General features: G+C 43.1%; 1 protein-coding gene and 1 long non-coding RNA gene across 2 annotated transcripts; one reads left to right on the plus strand and one right to left on the minus strand.

The window, feature by feature from the left end:
- Window positions 1–11351: 11351 nt before the first annotated feature.
- LOC115565718 (uncharacterized) lies at window positions 11352–13458 on the minus strand. The gene is made up of 2 exons (XR_003980861.2): window positions 12825–13458; window positions 11352–12485 (listed from the first exon to the last, which is right to left on the minus strand). It is a non-coding gene; the product is annotated as an uncharacterized LOC115565718 (long non-coding RNA).
- A 2226-nt stretch (window positions 13459–15684) lies between these two features.
- mIF2 (mitochondrial translation initiation factor 2) lies at window positions 15685–18389 on the plus strand. Its single transcript, XM_018098057.3, has 5 exons — window positions 15685–15936; window positions 16127–16259; window positions 16322–16890; window positions 16955–17374; window positions 17438–18389. The coding sequence occupies exons 1-5, from the start codon at window positions 15832–15834 to the stop codon at window positions 18269–18271; spliced, it is 2061 nt and encodes a 686-aa protein (XP_017953546.1). The 5' UTR covers window positions 15685–15831; the 3' UTR covers window positions 18272–18389.
- The last annotated feature ends 783 nt before the right edge of the window (window positions 18390–19172 follow it).

Raw genomic sequence — 19172 nt, forward strand, 5'->3', positions numbered from 1 at the left:
CGGACGTATGTAGCCATGTCTACTCGGTCAGCATGTTGCCCGGGTGTGGGGGCGTGAGGGCAGCGTGGCAGCGTGGCAATGCCGCCCCACGAAAACAATAAGCTGTTTCGGCGCAGGCAACAACAAATAGTCCAGATTGTGTACGCAAATAGCGCGAATTGCAGACCAGCTGCAGCTGAAGCCCGGCGTAACTGCGTTGCGTATACGCAGCGTTGCAATCGCAATTTGATGTTCAAAGCCTGACGTTGAGCCGCGTTGCGGTGCCACAAAGCGCCGTCAAAAGCGACGTGGAAGGCGGCACAATATTTGCACACAAACTACAATACAACTTGGCTGAGTGGGTACTAGCCAAAAACTGCAGCAGATGCTAGAAACGCGTTGCTCATTCCAAAAAGCCAAATACTCCACTCTGCACTGCTCTACAAGAGGGAGAGAAGTATATCAGTTTGAGTGAGCATCGTAATAGGACTAGATCCACGCACCTCTGCTATGATACGTATAAAGTATTATTTACTAGTTATTATTCTATGAAAATGAGGTCGCAGAAGTTCTGATTAGCTGTGAATATCAAAAGTCAAATATAAACATATTCATTCTGTTCCCTTATTCAATTTAAAATTTAATAATCAAAAAATATAATTCCATAAAATAATAAATATTCACTGTAAATATTTATTGGAATTATTTGTCTAGGTGTTTGAGTTTCTAATCTTCGTTTTGCACTAGAATTTAATTTCAAATTTAATTTGCTCTTTTTTTTTTAGCTTTATTCAAATTCTAGCCAACATTTTCAATTTCTCTTTCAAATTAATCTCATTCTCAGCTTTAAATTTTCTGAACTGTTTCAATTTTTCTGCACACATAAAAAGGGTATTGCTAGATCGGTCTGACTTCCATGATATTTGGATGGTGGTGTTACTAAACTGACCAACGCAAACTTAATTTTCAGCGAGTGTTTTTTCATTTGCTCAAAGCTGCGATGATTTTTGATGGAATTTTACATGTGGCCGCAGGTTTGGAGCAGCGTTAGTTATTTTCACTCTATTGCCAGTGCAACGGGATCTTAAAGCTGCGTAAATTATGTTTTCATTAAAACCGTGTTCAGCTGCACAAAATGGAAAATGGAAATGAAATTGTGAATCGAATTGAATATGGCTTTGGCAAAAGTAGTTACTGTCCCTCTATTTGTTGACAATTGACAAATGAAAAATGGCGGTTAAAGGCTTTTTATACTTGTGCAAATTTCACATTTACAGTTATTGCTAATTGGAGGCTCATGCGGCAACAGCAGACGTGCCCGCCCTCTCGCCCGCCCCTGCCGCACCCATTGGCCATGCAAATAATGGACGTTAATGTTGTTGGCAATGGCCATTTAATGTTTAATTTTTGCATGCGAGTGTGTGCGTGCGTGCATATGCACTCGTGTGTGTGTGTGTGTGTGTGCACATTGGCGCTTTAAACTGGCTTCAATAAATAAATTATTATAAAATTTATTTTACAGATTTTATCCATATTTCTGTAATTAATTTTAAAAATTATTCCAAACACAAATAGCAAGTCGAAAATCAGCCGCAGTCCAAATAGCCGACTGCACATGCAATTGGAACGCGTGAAGGGCCCCGGGGCATGCAACGCACATGCAACATGCAGCACTCATTACGCGCTGTCAACTGTTATAACAACAGTGAATTGCCTCAATGAGCTGGGAAAATAATATTAATCAACATTGCGACAAAGCGCTAAAACAATAATGCGACACCAATAAAATTAAAAGCATCGATGCATTGCTCACGACAAATTACGGATAATAATAATGTAATATTTATCACTACAAATTATTTGATTTCATTCTGATATGCCAGCAGCGCGCATTGGTTAATATTTCATGATGAAATAGTCTCGAATGAACGTGTAAGGTAAGTTTATATAGAGAAACTCTCTGGAAACCTGTATCAAGCGATTGTCATCAAGAGTTGGTCTGAAATATTTCTCTGCTGTGCGAATTTCTCTTTCAACAGTCTCATATATGCACTGAAAATATAGTAGATTTGCATTTCTGGATAAGATTTTAGCTACTAATTCAATGAAGCTCCTGTATTATATGACTTCTCTTATTGCTATTAGACTACATTTAAATATTGCTGCCAGCAATCAGTTTCAAGTTCAAAACATTATGCATTGCTCAGCAGGCCACGTCCTCTCAACACTTTGGCCCCAATTGAGTGACCAGACTTGCCATAGTTGCCCGTGGCTCATTAGCCATGCCAACGGGCACTTGGCCAAGCCCCGGAGCAGCTGCATGCCAAAGAGACGACGCCGACACAGCTTTGGCGGCACTTGGCCGACAATGGGGAAATTTGCATACAGCATCCGCTACTGTTTTGGAAGAGACGTGAGCGCCGTAAAGCCCCCATTGAGCCGCATTCATGCTGCGTGCGAACGGAAACGGAGTACGGCGCACAAGTATTGGCCATGTATTTCGTAATAATGACAAGTAAATTGGGGAATTCATCTCGCTGTATTTGTGTCGGCGAAACCAACTCATAAGGTGCCCGAAGCGCGTAGCTATAGAAATTTGTCACTTGGCCGGATGTGTTTTGTGTGTAGTTTGACAATGTCATGCCCATCGCTTCTGGCTGACAGGTACTGGTATTGCCCAAGGGCCAAAAGAGACTATTGTGCGGCATGAATGTGCGGAAGCAGAAGTTTTTCGTCTTCTTGTTGGCCTTTTTGGGTTACATTTTCTTCTTATTATTATTATTTTTTTTTTGTTCCATCAAGCAATTGTGAGCGGGCGGGACGGGTTTGCAAACATTTGACGTGTGTTATGACGCGAGTCAAGATATCGGCCGTCGCATAGGCGTTTCTCGATATACACATATACATAAATACAAGGAGCTAGCTAGCTATCGAAGATCTATACTAATTGTTCGATGCTTGGCCTATGTAAACACAATTGAAGTTGTGTATTCTATAATAGATAGGCTGGAAATTGGAACGAATGCCAGATCATGTTTACCTAATGCGGCATTGTTGTTTCTGCTCGCTTTTATTTTGTCTTTTTTTCCTATTCCCATTTATTTGGAATACTGCTGGGCCTCATAATGCAACAACTGTGCAAATAGCAGGCGACATCGTTGACAACGACAACAACAACAACAACAGGAACAAAAGCAGCAACAGCATCGAAAGCTGTTTGGAAAGTTCGAAACATGTCGGAACTCCAGTCATTATCGACACCAAAACACCAGAGAGCAAGATCTCGTATACTAATAAAACTTGGCGTCTATCAATACTCTAATTAAGAGTATTCAAAATATCAAGCTGGATGCTATCATGTGTTAATAGAACTCATTGTATATAATAATTATATATAGCATACTACAAGCTAATATAACGATAATAATATAGTTAATATACATTATAAAATTTTGCATTAAATATTTGAAGCAATAGGACAAAATTTGGTCGAAATATGTTTCCTGCTAAGATGAAAAAATATTAATTGTTATTAAATTATTTTATTTCATTTGAAATTAGGGCAGATTCTATTATCGTTTATTTCGTTCTCCTTTGTGGTTTATATATTTATTTTTAAGCAACTTTTGATTCCTTTAACTAACGCATATTTTTCTATAGGACTTTACACGTTTATAAATTATTGATCGACTGCCCAAAGACATTTGTTTTAGGCAGCACAGGAGTTTGTCGAAAATGTGTGTTGATATTTTCTGGATCATTAGGCAAAGGGTTCTGAGAAGAGCATATGAAGTGCTGCTTTGGCCAGTGGATTTTTCGCTTGAGGTGTTCCTATTCTATTGCTGTTTGCTTAGCTGAAGCACACATATTTTCATCTAGCATGCTTTAAATATAATATTTGAACAAGTCGCACAGTTGTTTTGTGGAACAATAGATTCAATTTGAACATTATCAACCGTAGCGACGTTGATAATGCCGCTTACATCTTTTGTTTTAATCATACGCCCCACAGAGTCCGCAAACGACCTGAGACGACCCCAAGTGACCTTCGCCTTCGCTGTCGCTGATGCCAAAGCGTATGCCTCGCTTCTGCCCTTAACTAGATTTGCTTTTTCTTTCGTCGGCTAGGCGGGAGGCGTGTGAAAGTTGTTTGCCTTTGCCTTGTAGATCCTTTGCGTCTGCCAATCCAGCATGAACGTGCAGACAAATTGGCTATATAGTCGAACAACTGTCCAACACGCCAAAACAGGACAACAAGCAGATAACGCCCCGCTCGCCAGGGTCCTGCTGCAGCCGCAGACAATGCCGCCTAGGGAACAGGCAACAATCAACTACCGGGTAATTAGAGTTGAATGGCTGAGTCGAAAAGTCGTGTAATGCGATTTGTATGGCACAGCGGGAGATGCCCGACAGGAGGTCATATCTATTGCATAAAGACACATTGCACGGCTCATTAGCAGAGTGAGTGAGCGGGAGGGCGGAGCAAGGGGCAATATGTAATCTAGGGGAGAGTGGAGAGTGGCGGGGTAGCGTTGCAGCGATGCATTTGCCAAAAATAACAATTTATGGGCATAAAAAGGCGCAACAATGACAAATTCGTTTTGGTTTTAATGTCCCTTCTTTTCTTTCTGTCGCCCCTCTGCTGGCTAAATATTTATAAATTCTTCAGTTCCGTTCAGTTCTTCTTCTTCTCTTTTCTGGTAATTGTGACAGTTATTGCCGGTGTGTGTCTGTGATTTGTGCAGCTGATGCTGTTCCTCCGTCGTGGCCCGCTCGCGCCTTTGGCTATTTGCTGCTGCACTTGGCTCAGACTGCTTGGCCGCTTGACATCTTTGGCCTGCCTCAAATTGTGTTAGGGTTAGGCCTGCATTTCAGCTGCAGGCGCTTTAAGCTGACTCTGCTTTGGTGCTGGTGCTTCTGGTGTTGGTCCTGATGCTGGTCACGCTTATTATGCCCGCGGGCTGCGCTCTTTTGCCGGCGCTTCTCGCTGTTTGTCCAAATGCTTGACTGCTGGAACGTCTCGTCGCTCGCCGGTATCCTTCCTTCTGGCTGCTAAACAGCAGCACAATATCCGTCGTACGCTGTGCAAACAGAGCCGTGCCGTGCCCTGCTATTCCACGCCATGCCGAGCCGAGCCGAGCCAAGCTGAGCTGAGCAGGAGCTGCCTCCTGTCACCGTTGCCTGCCATCTTTGTGCTGATGATGTTTGCTTAGCTGTCTTTGCATCTTTTTGCAGGACGCAGTCAGCTCTAAACGGAAATGATGGCGGCTGCATAGCGGCGGCCGCTGCAGAAAGCTGTGTTTGCCCGCACCTCTGCCGCGCCCCTCCAGACAATGCAGGACAATGAAATGAATTTTTAAGAATGCCCTGCCCTACATGCCACGACTAAGGCAACGGCAACTGCAGCAGCAACTGCAACGGCTGCAGATACAGCAGCAGCAGCGGCAGCCACTTCAAAGTCATTCGCCAGGCAGCATCATCTTGAGGCCGCCGCCGAATAGCAGCATTTGCTGTGATATGAAGTTTTCCACTCAGTTTTCCAGGCGGCCAAAGTGCTGCAGTGAGACAGAAACAGTCAGAGAGACAAGGAGAGACACAGAGAGAGAGAGAGACAGAGAGAGAGATGCGAATGTGGATTGTCGCAGACTGCGTTTTTGTTTGCAGTAGCATGCAGGTGCACTTGCCTCGTTGCCGCGTTGCATCAATTTGCATTCGCCTATCTGTGTGCATGTGTATATGTGTGTGTACTTACATCGTGTAACCGTTAATGTGTGCGTGTGTGTGTGTGCTGGCAGTTGCTGTTACTGCTATTTACCAAGCGTTTCGTGTGTGCATGTCAAATTCAAGCGTTTGCATATTTTGCAAGATTGTCAGGCACAATTAACCAACATCAGCACCAGCACCAGCAGCAGCACCAGCAGCAACAGCAGCAGCAGCAGCAGCAGCAGCAGCACTGACAACAGAAAAAAAAAATATTGTAATTTGCTGTAATAATGGGTCGACAGTTAGGGACATGAGCCGGCGTGTAAATGGGGGCGAACAGCTTAAGAATATGGGGCATATACGCAAGGAATGTAAATTTTATGAAATTTGTGCTGTGATAAAAGAGTTGCACTTCTATTGTATGCCATTTACACTGTACTACTTGCTTACACTGTACACACACACGGCAAATCGAATCACAAATATTCTTGAATGTTGTTTGCTTTCAGATTAATTAATTTGTTGAGCACTTTAACAGCGTGTGTGCTATCCAAACTGACTTTAATTTAAAGTCAATATGAACTCCTCTAAAAACTGTCAATAATTAAAAGTTTCAATATTTGTATATTATTAATAATGCTTAGGATTTTATTCATATACATGATGATAAAATTCAGTAAAATTTGAAAATAAATAATCTTTTAAAAAGTAGCCAAATAAATCAGCAATAGCTTGAGTTGTAATCTACCTCAATTAAAAGTTGGAAGTAATTTACACAGTTTATATATGCACGATACTCATTGACTAACGGTAATCTAGAGATAAGATTGGCTGCTCTCATGGATAGATGCCAGTGAGAGATGTATGCAGAGCCGTTATCAGTTAATTACTTATCTCGACTATCTCTGGCGATAATTGAGTTTACCTTTTCAGTGTGACTCATGCAGCTGGTGGCATTGACTAATTCGCAGCGACATAATCTCCACTCGGTGCCAAATTAAAACGAGGCCAAAGAACCTGCTCACAGAGCTGATTGACTGATAATTGAGTTTCATTTGGCAAATGATGCAATTGAATGCATGATTTTATTATTTTTCTCTTTTTTTTTTTTTTTTGCGCGCGACACTTGCACGCTAATTAATCCTTACGCCGTCGAAAACAAACATCAGCGCAAACAAGCGAGTGAGCGAGACGGAGATGGTGAGGGAGCGAAATGGAAAGCAAGAGCCAGAGAGAAGTATTGGGATTGGCTGCAGAGTCAAGTGTGCACAAATATTGCATAAGAAATAAAAAGAATGCTAGACTGTGAAATACCCTGAGTTAAGCAGCCAAGCTGAAAACAAACACAGGCAAAAGTATGGAATTTTCATAAAATATAGAATAACAAGTTATAACTTTTTCATTTATTACTGCACTTTAATAATTTTTATATTAATATATATCTAAAATTTGTAGTTATATTTAAGATTCGATTCAGAGATGCGAACAGATACTTCAGATAATGTCGTTAGCATTGCAATATGCAGTCACAGTGCATTACGGAGTCATTGATTATTGGGCTTAGTGCATATAAAAGGCTGACGACTCGATGATTCGCATGTCTGCCACGGACGGACTCGACTACAGCCTCAACCTTTGGCTGTGCTCCTGCTGCTGGGAGGGCGCTCAGCGAGCGACTTGCTGTGTACATATTTGTGCAGTTATGTTCACATTTGTACTGATCATAATGTACACACACACACACTGGCACACACACACGCCCTCACACTATGTGAATGTAGCCGTATGTACTCGCATGTATGTATATAGATTTCAGTCAAACACTCGAGCAAGCACAGACAAATTCTATTTGCAAACATTTCACTTGATTTGCAAGCGAGTAGCAGAGGCTGCACAGTCAGCCCACTGAGAGTCGTATCCTGGCACAGTGCGGACTGTATGTGTACGCTCTCGCTCTTGCTCTCTCTGTCTCTCTCTCCATCTCTCGCTTTCCCTCTGTTTGTATATTTTGTCTGGGTGTGTGTGCATGTTTCATCCAACGTATTTTTTAACATTGGCCCAGCCAGCAGCGGCGTTGACATTCGTGTAGGAGACGACGACGCGACTGCTGTTGGGTGTCAAGGACGAGGCAGGAGCCGGAGCCAAAAGCGGCAGCCATGATGAGTACGATGAGCGCCAAAGTTGCACTCGACAAATCGAAATTGTGTGCTCTGGAAAAATATTGGCACAAGAAATCATTCCTTCCTGTTGTTGGTGTTGGTGTTGCTGTTGGTGTTGGTGTTGGTGTCGTGCCTGTCTCTAACCCCATCCCCCTCACATCCATGTCCTGCTGCTGCTGTTGTTGTTGGCATCGTTGTCGGCACTTTGCTGTTGACATGATTGGGCGGGCTTTCATTTGCCAACTTGTCGCAAAATGTTTTAATATTTTCAAGTTGCATTTAATCCCCGGCCGAGCGCTCAGCCACGTGAATCGTGTAAACAGAGGCACGCGCTAGACGTTTTATGCCCCGTCTGCAGCTGATTATCCTGCGACCGTGTCGGCGTCCTTCAGCTCCTGGGCAGCCGCAGATCTCCAGCTGGATCCAGTGCTAGCTACAATTGTTAATCCAAAACCTAATGCGAAATTAAAAATTTCGCTGTGCTAAAAAAACAATGAACCAGACACGCGCACGCTCCCAGTCTGGCGGGGATTGCCGAAGGAATGGGCGGCTGAACAGGGCTGGTGCTGGAATTGGAATTGAGTTGGTCGGGGACGTAGGTCGTGGGTCGTGGGTCGTGGGTTATGGGTCGGGGATCGGGGATTGGGCAGACGTGGCTGGCTGGCCTTCATTGGGAATGTCTTTTGTGCTGTTTGCTCGCTTATTTGTTTGTATGTTTGGACTTTCTCCTGTTTCGTTTGCATTCGCAAATATTCCTGGCAACTGGAGCATCGACTTGGAGCTGGTACTTTGGCAGGAGTTGTTTACTGTTTTCCAGTTTCTGTTGCTGCTGCTGTTACTGTTATTGTTGTTGTTGCTGTTCAGCAATTTTTGCACAATTTACAGCGACTGAGGTCGAAACCTACTGTTGTTGCTGTTTGGGGCGTGTCTGGTTAGTGGAATCGAACAAATATGTTTACATTTAGCACATGTGCAATTATTTGATTAAAACTGTTAAAAGCACACAAAATCAGGCAAAAGTTTACCAACACCCTACCAGCTAGTCAGCAAGCAAAAGGAGTGTGAGGGATAGAGAAAGAGAGAGAGAGGAAGAGTGAGGCCCTAGACGGAGATACCCAGACGCGCAAATGGAGCAGCTATCGAGCTCCTCGTCGCTGCTTGTGATGTAAACTGGGCGTGCAAACAGAGTGAGACATAAGCGACCCAGCAGAGCCGAGAACCCAGAGCCGAGACTGGGGCGATGCTTGGATCTGCTCGGCAGCTAACCTAATGCGAAATGAAAACAAATTAAAATCAAACTTTCGAATTACTTCGAGTCTCGCATTTCAATGTAAATTCGAGCGACAACAAAGGGGCAGGCAGCGAACAGCCAACAGCCATCAGCCAAAGAGGCATCCACAACAGGCGAGAGAGTTTGCTCCCCAGTGCTGTTGACGTAGCTGCTGCTGGCCAGCATAGGAGCTGCATAAATTACGGCATTGGCGTTGGCTTTGGTATGTGGCAACACTCAAGTAATCCAAAATAGACAACAATTTCAAAATAAATTAACTTATGTATGCACAACTTCCACTTTTTGAACATCATCATAAGATTTATTCATATTTCCCATCTGTTATCCTTGTTAAAATTAATTACATTTTACAGTTTTATTTACTTATATTTTCATATGTCTCTTTTAAATAATAAATTATAAATTATTATTATTAATTGTTAATTATATTTACTAAATATAAATATTTACTAAAAATAAATATAAATATAAATAAATATCATCTGTTTGCAATGAGATAAGATGCCGTAAGAAAAAATTGGCTCCGACTGCCCATCATATAAATGTCAAAATGTTTTATACTTGATACTTTCAAGATATATCCATGCCTAATATTTTATTAATTAGTTCACAAAAATAATCCAATTCAGTATTTCTGTTTTGAATGATGTGTTCAAAACCGAGCAAAAAAACAATCTACTGTTAGCAATATAAAGTGAATGGGAGGTGTCAAAAACAAATAAATTAATTTGTATGTGGTATACATATTTTAATATTGAATGCCTTACCAAATGGATTTAAGAGATATATCTATGGACACATACTTTATTGTATCTTTACATTGAAATGAATATATATATATATATATATATATATATATATATATATATATATATATATATTGAACGAAACTGCTGACTGTGTAATAGATTTGCGATAAAAGGCGTATTTTCAATTCCCATTGCTATTAGCAAAGTAATATTATTGAATTTAAAAGTGAAAGTCAGTATTTAGTTTCTTTTAAAAATAAAATATTGAATTACTTATATAAATTGTGAAACTACTTTTGGTGCTAGTTTTTATTGAAAGTATATTTAAGCATGTACTCCAGCTACAGCATCTCTATAATATATTTCTTAAAGTTTTATTTGTTTTCCAGAAATGAGAATGCTTCTTCTTTGTATTGCAAAAAGCATTTATTTTATCACATTGAAAAATATTCATGTTAAATCTAAGTAGAAACTACAAGATTTTTATTTGAATATCATCTAGGAATGTAGTGTAGCTGATAAACTACCAGACTACATAACTTGTCGCATCTAATTTGATTTTACATTTTGTAATCATTTTTATGGAGCATATTTCTATGAGAGTTTTGGTTTTTTAATGATATGAAACGTTGAATGTTTTATCGCTTGAAAATTTCATTCATTATTCTCGTCCATTCAAACCGTTACCAAAGTGCTGTTCAAGGAGTCTCTGCTTGATTAAGTGCTGTTGTTGTTGTTGGTTGTTGTTATAGTTGTTGTTGCTTTCAATGTTGGCATTGAGTTCAATGTTTATTAACCGCCCTCCTTAGTGCAACTCAAGTCGCGCACTTTGACATTTTCATGTCGCAAAGCAATTTGTTGTAGTGGCTGTTGTTATTGTTGTTGTTGTTGCTCTTGTTGGTGGTTTTATTGTAGTTGTTGCTATTGTTAGTGTTATTGTTATTTTTATGGTTGTTGCCCGCTTTGTGAACCACACGCGTCACCTCAATGAGCGCAAAGTGGCATGGCCAGAGAGCCGAGCGCCGAGAGCCGACAGTCGAGAGCGAAGCAGCACCCCAGCCCCAGCCTCAGCCCCTGGCACTGGCACTGGCCGCCCCTTTCCTCCCACTGTTTAATTTTCGCATTTTCCGTTGCGCGTTTTCATCTTTGATTGACATACAAACAATTTAGCTGAATGGCACTTGAGGCGGCCAGAGCCGCAACAATGAAACCACCCCCTGACCGCAGTAATATTTTTATTTTTTTGATATTTTGTATTTATGGCAGCCTCAGCGTCAGCCTCAACTGAAGACACGGACGCGGACTGAGACTTGATGTAGTGCCCACTAGAGATGTGGGACTGCTGCTGGTGACAACTGCAAAAACTGTTTGCCCAAGTGCTAAATGGAAACTTCCTGCAGCAAATTAACGGCCAGCGCCTGAGAGATGGGGGAAGATGAGGTCCGACCACCAGCGTTGATTTTTTCCTTCTTTCTTTCTTTTTTGCATCTCGCGGACGCTGCATCTCCGAATCAATCAACTCAAGTGTCAGTGGTGCTGTATTTGGATATAGATGTGGTGGACGTGCCTGTGTGTGTGTGTGTGTGTGGTCCACTATCAAAGAGCGGGACCGCCGCCCAAATGCATTTGTTGTAAGTGGCTGGGTCTATGCAGAGACCGCCACCGCCGTCGTCGTCGACTCTCCGCGTACACAGGTGAAATTTACCACTTCGATGGCTAAAAACAACATTTGAATGCGACATTCGAGCACGGCCAACACGATACTGAACGGATGTTTACGCGCGTGTGTGTGTGTGTGTGTGTGTGTGTGTGTGTGTGTCGGTGTGTAAACAGCAAAACGAGGGATCGGCTCGGACTGCGTCCAAGCGGACCAGTCGGCACCGCTCGAATCGGATCGGCATGGATCGAATGGGCCAGTGATTTACCTTTACCTGCCGATGCTGATCGATGAATCGGCAACGTCATATCGCATATGAATATGTATAATGTCTGTCTATGGGCCAAGTTCGGTCGGTGCCTTTGGCCTTAGACTTGCCGCTCTGTCAATATTTTGCTTATGTTCGAAGCCCGGCCGAAACGATGACTCCCATTACCTGTCCAATGCCAAAAAAATAAACCTTTATTGCGGCCCTTGGGCGCTGTGGTAGGTGCGCTCAAGTGCCAAGTCTGGGAGACAATTTTCCCGTCAAGTGCTCGCCGGACAGCAGCTTTGAAGTGCAGCGACATTCAAAACTTTCCGCCTCGAGTGCTCGAGTACGGGTACTCGTGCTCACAGGTGACAGGGTCAGCATTGAGGTCGTAATTTAGCTGCCAATTAACTGTAAAGGTTTTTCAATTAGAAAGTGCTACATACATTACTTGACTGCTCGTTCGATACTTCATTTCCTCCTCAAACTAAACTTTTTTCCTTCTCTTTGGCTCAAGGACGTAATGAGGAAAACTCCTAGGTCCCCTCATGAAAGACAGAGTTAAAAAAAAAAACCAGCATGCTTTCCATTGATAACTTCAGACTTCAGTTGTTCCTTTAACACTCACAGATCAATGGTCCATTTAACTTTCTGGATTGTGAATGACTGAAGTTTATTACACTCTCGTTATGTTTACCTGTATTCCATTATTAATATTTATGATTGTGTACAAAGGAAATAAAAGTATACCAACAGAGCATGTAATATCAATTTCCATTCGGATTGGAAATGCTTTCCTTTGACTGCACATGTCAGTGGCATAATTCACACAGAGTAAAAACCTTTTGGATATGAAAAAAAAGTCGAAATACACAGTGAATGAAAAATGTTGAATATTAAATTTGGCCAGGACTTTAACTCAGTATCAATGTGCCATGTCAGCAGCAAAAGTCATGAGCATATTGCTAATCGCATGCTTGGCCAGAGAAATAACCAGGTAGATAAATTGGCCAAATTGATTACGTAGCCATCTCACCTGATTAGCACCTTGCGAATGGGCTCCACATTTCAAGTTTGACTGCAGATGTTCAAAAATTAGCAAAGCAGCCAACTGAGAAAGTGCCAGAGTTTTCAGCACTGTGTGTGTGTGTGTGTGTGTGTGTGTGTGTACGCATTTGCATTTGTATCAGATTATGAGCCACAAACATTTTCGGCCATGTTTGTTTACTTAGCTCCGCCTCGTCGGCTACACAATGTGCGTTCGTCTGTCTCTCTGCGTGCGTGTGCGTGTGTGTGTGTGTGTGAGCGTGTAGCTGTCTGCCCGTGTATGTGTGTCTGTATGCCTCTGCTTCTGCCTCTGCCTGTGGCTGTGGCTGTGGCTGTGTGCGAGAGCGTGAGCGAGCGTCTGTGTTGTCTGTGCCCGCATCTATCTCTGTTTAAGTGTGCGCGCGTGTGTATGGTGTGTGTGTGTGTGTGCCTACCTACATAAGTGTGTATCTCAGGCGCATCAAAAGTCGCTCTTGCGCATGTCTTCTGCGCTGGCTGTTCGAGCAGTTTGCATGCGTCTCCAACAGGCGCGTCTGCTAACTCGTCGAGCGGCCCTCGCTAACGCCATTTTAACAAACGCTCATTGAACGAAAATCAATTTGTTGCAGCTTAAAATAGGCTAACCAAATGCCAAACGCTTCAATAATAAATACTAAATATTTAAATAAAATATATGACAATAGATAGTAGAGCTCTAAGATACGAATTAATATTCAATGGATATTAAAATAATAAAGTCATGCTCTTATAAAGCACAATATGAGCGTAAAATGATATTTATGCATTCTCCCAGAGCCATAAAATAAAATATATTTTTAAATTGTTGGATATTTAAATAACATAATTTAAACTGCACGATAATAGATATTTAATTATCATTGAGTTCAGGGTATATTACAAGTCAAGTTAGTTTACTGAGTAGGGAATATCATATTATGTCAAATTTTATGTTTACCTTACAGATATAAAAAAAAAAAAATTACTGCACTCTAAATCGAAAATTCTTTGTTAATTTTAAGTAAATATATTATTTTATTATTTATCTACATACTTATATAAACGTATGTAAATATGAGATATTTAGTTACAATATATTAGTTTTATATGTATGTACATATATATGTATATATAGTAAGGCTCGACTAAAGTCTGGTAATTTAATTGTGCCTCTCAATCGACTAACTTAAAGCAAACCAGCTGCAACTTTAAGCAAAGAAAGGCCCCCAGCTCTCTGGCTCTGGCTCTGGCTCTTGTCTAGAGAAAGGCTGGGGATGGCGGCGGGTTGGGAGTGCCTGCACCAGGATCCTAATTACATTTTACTAGATAAATTGTAAACTTTTTCTGTGCGCGTTGCTGCCGTTGCAGCAGTAGCAGCAGCAGCAGCAGCAGCTTCTTCCAACTGTTATATTTTGTTTGAGTTCCCTGCGCTGGCGTCGCCGTCGCCGTCTCCGTCGCTGCTGTCGCTGGCGTCGCTGGCGTCGCTTTCGTCTTCTGACGCTGCTGAGCAAACAAACGCACAGCCGAGCAGATGGGCAGGGAGTGGCTCATCCTGCCAGAGCACCCTGTATGCCCTGTATACCCTGTCAAGCCGAACGTGCTGCGTTTGTAAGCATATTTCCGGCAACGGATGTCTGCAGCAGCAGCTGGAATCGTGGCAGCGGCAGCGGAGGCAACAGCGGCGGCAACTGTTGGCTCCGGCCAAACGAGCTGCAGTCAAACCTGGCCCTGGTCCTGCGTCTGCTCCTGGCCCGGATCGTCCTCAGCCAGATACGAGCAGAAAGTCAGTCAGTGCCGGTTACACATTTTCAAAAGTGCTTGGCTCTAGCTACATCCACAGCCACATCCACATCCACATCCACATCCACAGCTACAGCTGCAGCTCACTGCCATTAGTCGGCCGTCAAGTGGGGGGCAGCGTTGGCAATGGGAGATTGGGGCTCCTGCGCCTGGTCGGCAACTCTGTTGCACTTCAAGCTGGCATGCGTGCGCTAGTATGTGTGTGTGTGTGTGAGTGTGAGTGTGTGTAGTTTTGCGCAAATATTTGCATCTGGAATATTTGCGCGCTCCATCATAATTCAAACACAGATGCGCTGTTTGTAGAAGAGCAATCATTTTGACATGCAACTCGCTTCAAAACCGAATTAAGTGGCATTCAGTGTCAGCCAGCAGGACTCGCAGCTCGACCAAGTGCCGCAGTGCCCCGAGTCTAAGCGAAACCCAAGCGCACGGCCTCAATTGACGCTGATTGACGCGCACGCAGCTGCCAAAGGTGGCAATTAAAATTATTAACAAAATGAAAATGTATGAAAAGGTTATACCACGATATTTTATAGATGATTCAAAAATATGGACTTGGCATAATTGAAGCCAAACATTTTGTACTCTTATACATATCTTAACAGAAGACTCTTCTGTATATTATATTTCAAATACTAATTGCCGTAAGTATAATATTCATCTGTATAAGACATTTGGCGCTGCACCAGTCGGCTTGAATCTTTGCTAAAAAGCTTTAAACTTGCGTCTTAACCCAAGGACGAAACCCAAAGTATTGGTTAGTAAACTGACTACAAATTCCCCGAGTTGCGGTATCATCTATAAATTGTAACCGTTTAGGGTGATTGCCTCGACTAAGGTTCCAGCACTCGCTTGTCAACGATAGTCTATCGGAATCTGCAATGAGAAAACTGGTTTACTTAGTTTATTTAGTTAGAGTGAAAATAATTATATACAAAGTCAATATAGGCTTTAAAAAAATTTAAAGATGTTATTTTACTTACGACTAATTACAACATCATGCCTTTGACTAGCTCAGCTGATAAAAATAGTCAGTGGTAAAATGTTTCATTTTTGGCTTTAATGATTACGGTCACACTTATAAAGAGCATCTGCTTTGGTGACACAGTGTGTTTAATTACACAATAACTATAATATTTTAAAAGAAACCAATGAGTATAAGATATAAAGTGCAAATATAAGTTAACAAAAATCGTAAAATGTTTAGAGCTGGCTGTATTTTTCGAATGGGCAGCACGCTACGGCAGCGCCAACTTCATACCGGCGTTACACGACTTAAGCGCCGCAAGACAGCTGAGGAGAAGGTAGGACAGTTATGGTAAAAAAAAGGTGACGCAGAGAGCAATGAGCATAAAACGTCATGACGTTACAAGCTGTCAATGAAGACAGTAATGTGCAATGAGAAAACGGATAGTTTTCTAGAAAGCTGATGCTATTTCCAGCGTCACCTTTTCATTCGCATCTCTAATGAGAGCATGCTCACTAATTTTGTAGAAATCCCCTCGAATTATAGAATACTCCCCTAAGAAGCTGCAGACTTCCAATGCAGCAGAAGCACATGGCGCCACCGATATTTGGCGCTACATGAGTGTAGCAGAGCTAGCAAAGAAACTGGAGCGGCCTTTGGGTAAGTCGAAAATCAATGAAAATCGAATCTAATAATTCTAATAATGTGTCGTCTAAACACAGAGGATGTGCAGGAGGCAATGTTATATGTGCCTGGCGCGGACAACATCGAGGCAAACGCCAAGCTGGAGGATTTGAAGATCATTCAGAATATCGCAAAGAAGTTGGGCGCCAAAACGCGTGTTGTGGCCGCGCCAGAAGCAGACACTGAAGAAGAGCACAAGGATCGGGATGTTTTCCCCCGACCACCTGCTCCGCCAGAGCTGCTAAAACATCGCCCACCAGTGGTCACGGTGATGGGTCATGTGGATCATGGCAAAACGACGCTTTTGGATTCGCTGCGTGGGGCAGATGTCGCTGCTGGCGAGGCTGGTGGCATTACACAGCATATTGGCGCCTTCACTGTGACGCTGGAGAACGGCGAAAAGGTCACGTTCTTGGATACCCCTGGGCATGCGGCATTCAGTGCAATGCGAGCTCGTGGCGCCGTCGCCACTGACATAATTGTGCTCGTGGTGGCCGCCGAGGATGGTGTGATGGCACAAACAAGAGAGGTCATTCAGCTGGCCAAAGAGGCCGAGGTGCCCATAATCGTTGCGCTGAACAAGATTGACAAGCCCGAGGCGAATATTGTAAGGCTTTCCAAATAATCTACAGTGAATACGAATATATCAATTGAATCATTTTATATTTTAGGAGAAGAGCAAAACTGAACTGGCGCAAATGGGCTTGGCGCTGGAAGAGCATGGCGGAGATGTTCAGGTTATACCCATATCGGCACTCAAGGGAACCAACCTGGAGCTTTTGGCGGAAGCAGTTAGCACGCAGGCAACGCTAATGGGCCTTAAGGCAGATCCCACGGGTCTTGTCGAGGGCATTGTAGTTGAGTCCAAAACTGATCCACGCCGCGGCAAGTTATCCACTGCCATTGTGACGCGCGGCACATTGCGCAAGGGATCAGTGCTGCTGAGCGGGCTAGCGCATGCCAAAGTACGCGGCCTCTTCGATCACAATGGTGCGCCGCTAACAGAGGCCGCGCCCGGCACGCCTGTGGAAATACTGGGCTGGCGTGAGTTGCCGCTGGCTGGTGACCTGATACTCGAGGTGGAGACGGAGGTGAGCTATAGCTTTTGACACCATAACTGTTGAGCCTATGATAATTGTCACTCAATTCTACAGAAAAAAGCGCATGCGGTACTGAAATATCGGGAGCACCAGGCGCAACTGGCCAAAGTGGAGTCAAGCAGCGATGAAATTCGTAAAAAGGAAGAGGAGCATCAAGCAAAGTATCGTGCCGAACGCGAGGCTCGTCGCCTGGCCGGTCGCTTTAGGATGCGAGGGGGCCAAAGAGTGAAGCAGGTGGATAAAAACGACGACGTTCCACGCGTGAGCGTCATCGTCAAAGGTGATGTGCATGGATCTGTGGAAGCCATACTGGACGTGCTCGATACCTACAACAGCAACGATCGCTGCCGCCTCGACATCGTGCATTACGGCGTGGGCAATGTTACCGAAGGGGACCTTGAGCTGGCCAAAGCATTTAATGCCATAATTTATGCCTTTGCCGTGGAAACACCGCAGACCAAGGAGGCCAAAGATGTGAAGATTAAGAGCTACAATGTTATATATCGTCTGATTGATGATCTCAAGGAGCAGCTGAGCAGTCAACTGCCACCTGTGGAGGTGGAGGAGCAGCTCGGCGAAGCCAATGTGCTGCAGAACTTCATCATCAATGAGGGACGCAAAGAGGTTCCAGTGGCTGGTTGTCGCTGCACTAAGGGCGTTCTTAAGAAGGCACAAAGGTTTCGCTTGCTAAGAGACGGCGAGGTTATTTACGATGGAGCTTTGGAGTCGATGCGTCACTTGAAAAACGAGGTGGATTCCATTAAAAAGGATGTCGAGTGTGGCTTGCGCTTTAAGGATGCCAAGGTACTGCCGCAGCCGGGGGACGTAATACAATGCTACACCACGCATATGGAGGCGCAGAAAACGGATTGGGATCCTGGCTTCTAGTTAATTGCTGTTGAATAACTAATTTACATTGTTGCCGCTGCTTTTGTTATCGCCATTTCATACATATATATCTATAGTTTTGTATTATATATTGTGTATATAAAACAAATCCACTATACGACTTCCTGTTGATCTTAATGCTGCTCGGGCGCAGCCACTGCCACCCTTCACCCACATGCCGTGCGCTTAGGATAACGCCGCTGCCGCAGCGGAACTGCCGCCGATAAGAGTGTGACAGCGGCTACTGTGACGACGACGACGACGGCAGCGACAGCGACTGGCGCTGCGACAGAAGCCACTGCAGCTGCGTGCGCCCCTGGCTGTCCATGTGCACGCCATGACGGATGCTGTCTAAATGGGTCAAAGCAATGCTAATTGGAGTTAACCCACACCAAGGCAGAAAGAAACAGCATAGAAGCTGCCTCAGACCTAAGCGTATTCTCCTCATTCTGCTCTGATAAACGATTTCCGTTGGGGGTGGCCAATTAGCGCTTAGCTCCACATTTACTTATGAATGAGCTCTTTTTATTTAAACCACATCGCATATTAAATATTATACACATGCTTAATTTTATTTAATCGCGCCTCAATTCTTCCCTTGAAACTCGCCGAATGTTTTTTATTTTTATTTTTTGCGCTGCGACAAAGCTACTTATTAGCTAATGGAAAGAAACTTTCCCTCAGTGGCAAGCTGATAAAAAGTGAATATCTTTAGGCACTGCACTGTGTGCTAGAAGCACACAGAAAACGAAGCCCCCAACGCTGATATATATTTATATTTGCAAGAAATCTAGGCCTAATTAACCCCATTGCAAAGCTGTAATAATCTCCTAGAATATTCAAATTTTGAATTTAAATTTGACATTTATAATCTATGTAGTATACTTTTAGAATATCTCAC

Source organism: Drosophila navojoa, chromosome 2 (genome assembly GCF_054131105.1).
Source record: "Drosophila navojoa isolate 15081-1374.11 chromosome 2, UAZ_NAV_1.0, whole genome shotgun sequence".
Taxonomy (NCBI): domain Eukaryota; kingdom Metazoa; phylum Arthropoda; class Insecta; order Diptera; family Drosophilidae; genus Drosophila; species Drosophila navojoa.

Excerpts from the sequence above, each read along its gene's own strand:
- mIF2 (XM_018098057.3), top strand. The coding sequence starts at position 15,832 with ATGTTTAGAGCTGGCTGTATTTTTCGAATGGGCAGCACGCTACGGCAG. Across the intron at positions 15,937-16,126 it reads GCAAGACAGCTGAGGAGAAG|AAATCCCCTCGAATTATAGA; the intron begins GTAGGACAGTTA and ends CTAATTTTGTAG. Across the intron at positions 16,891-16,954 it reads ACAAGCCCGAGGCGAATATT|GAGAAGAGCAAAACTGAACT; the intron begins GTAAGGCTTTCC and ends TTTATATTTTAG.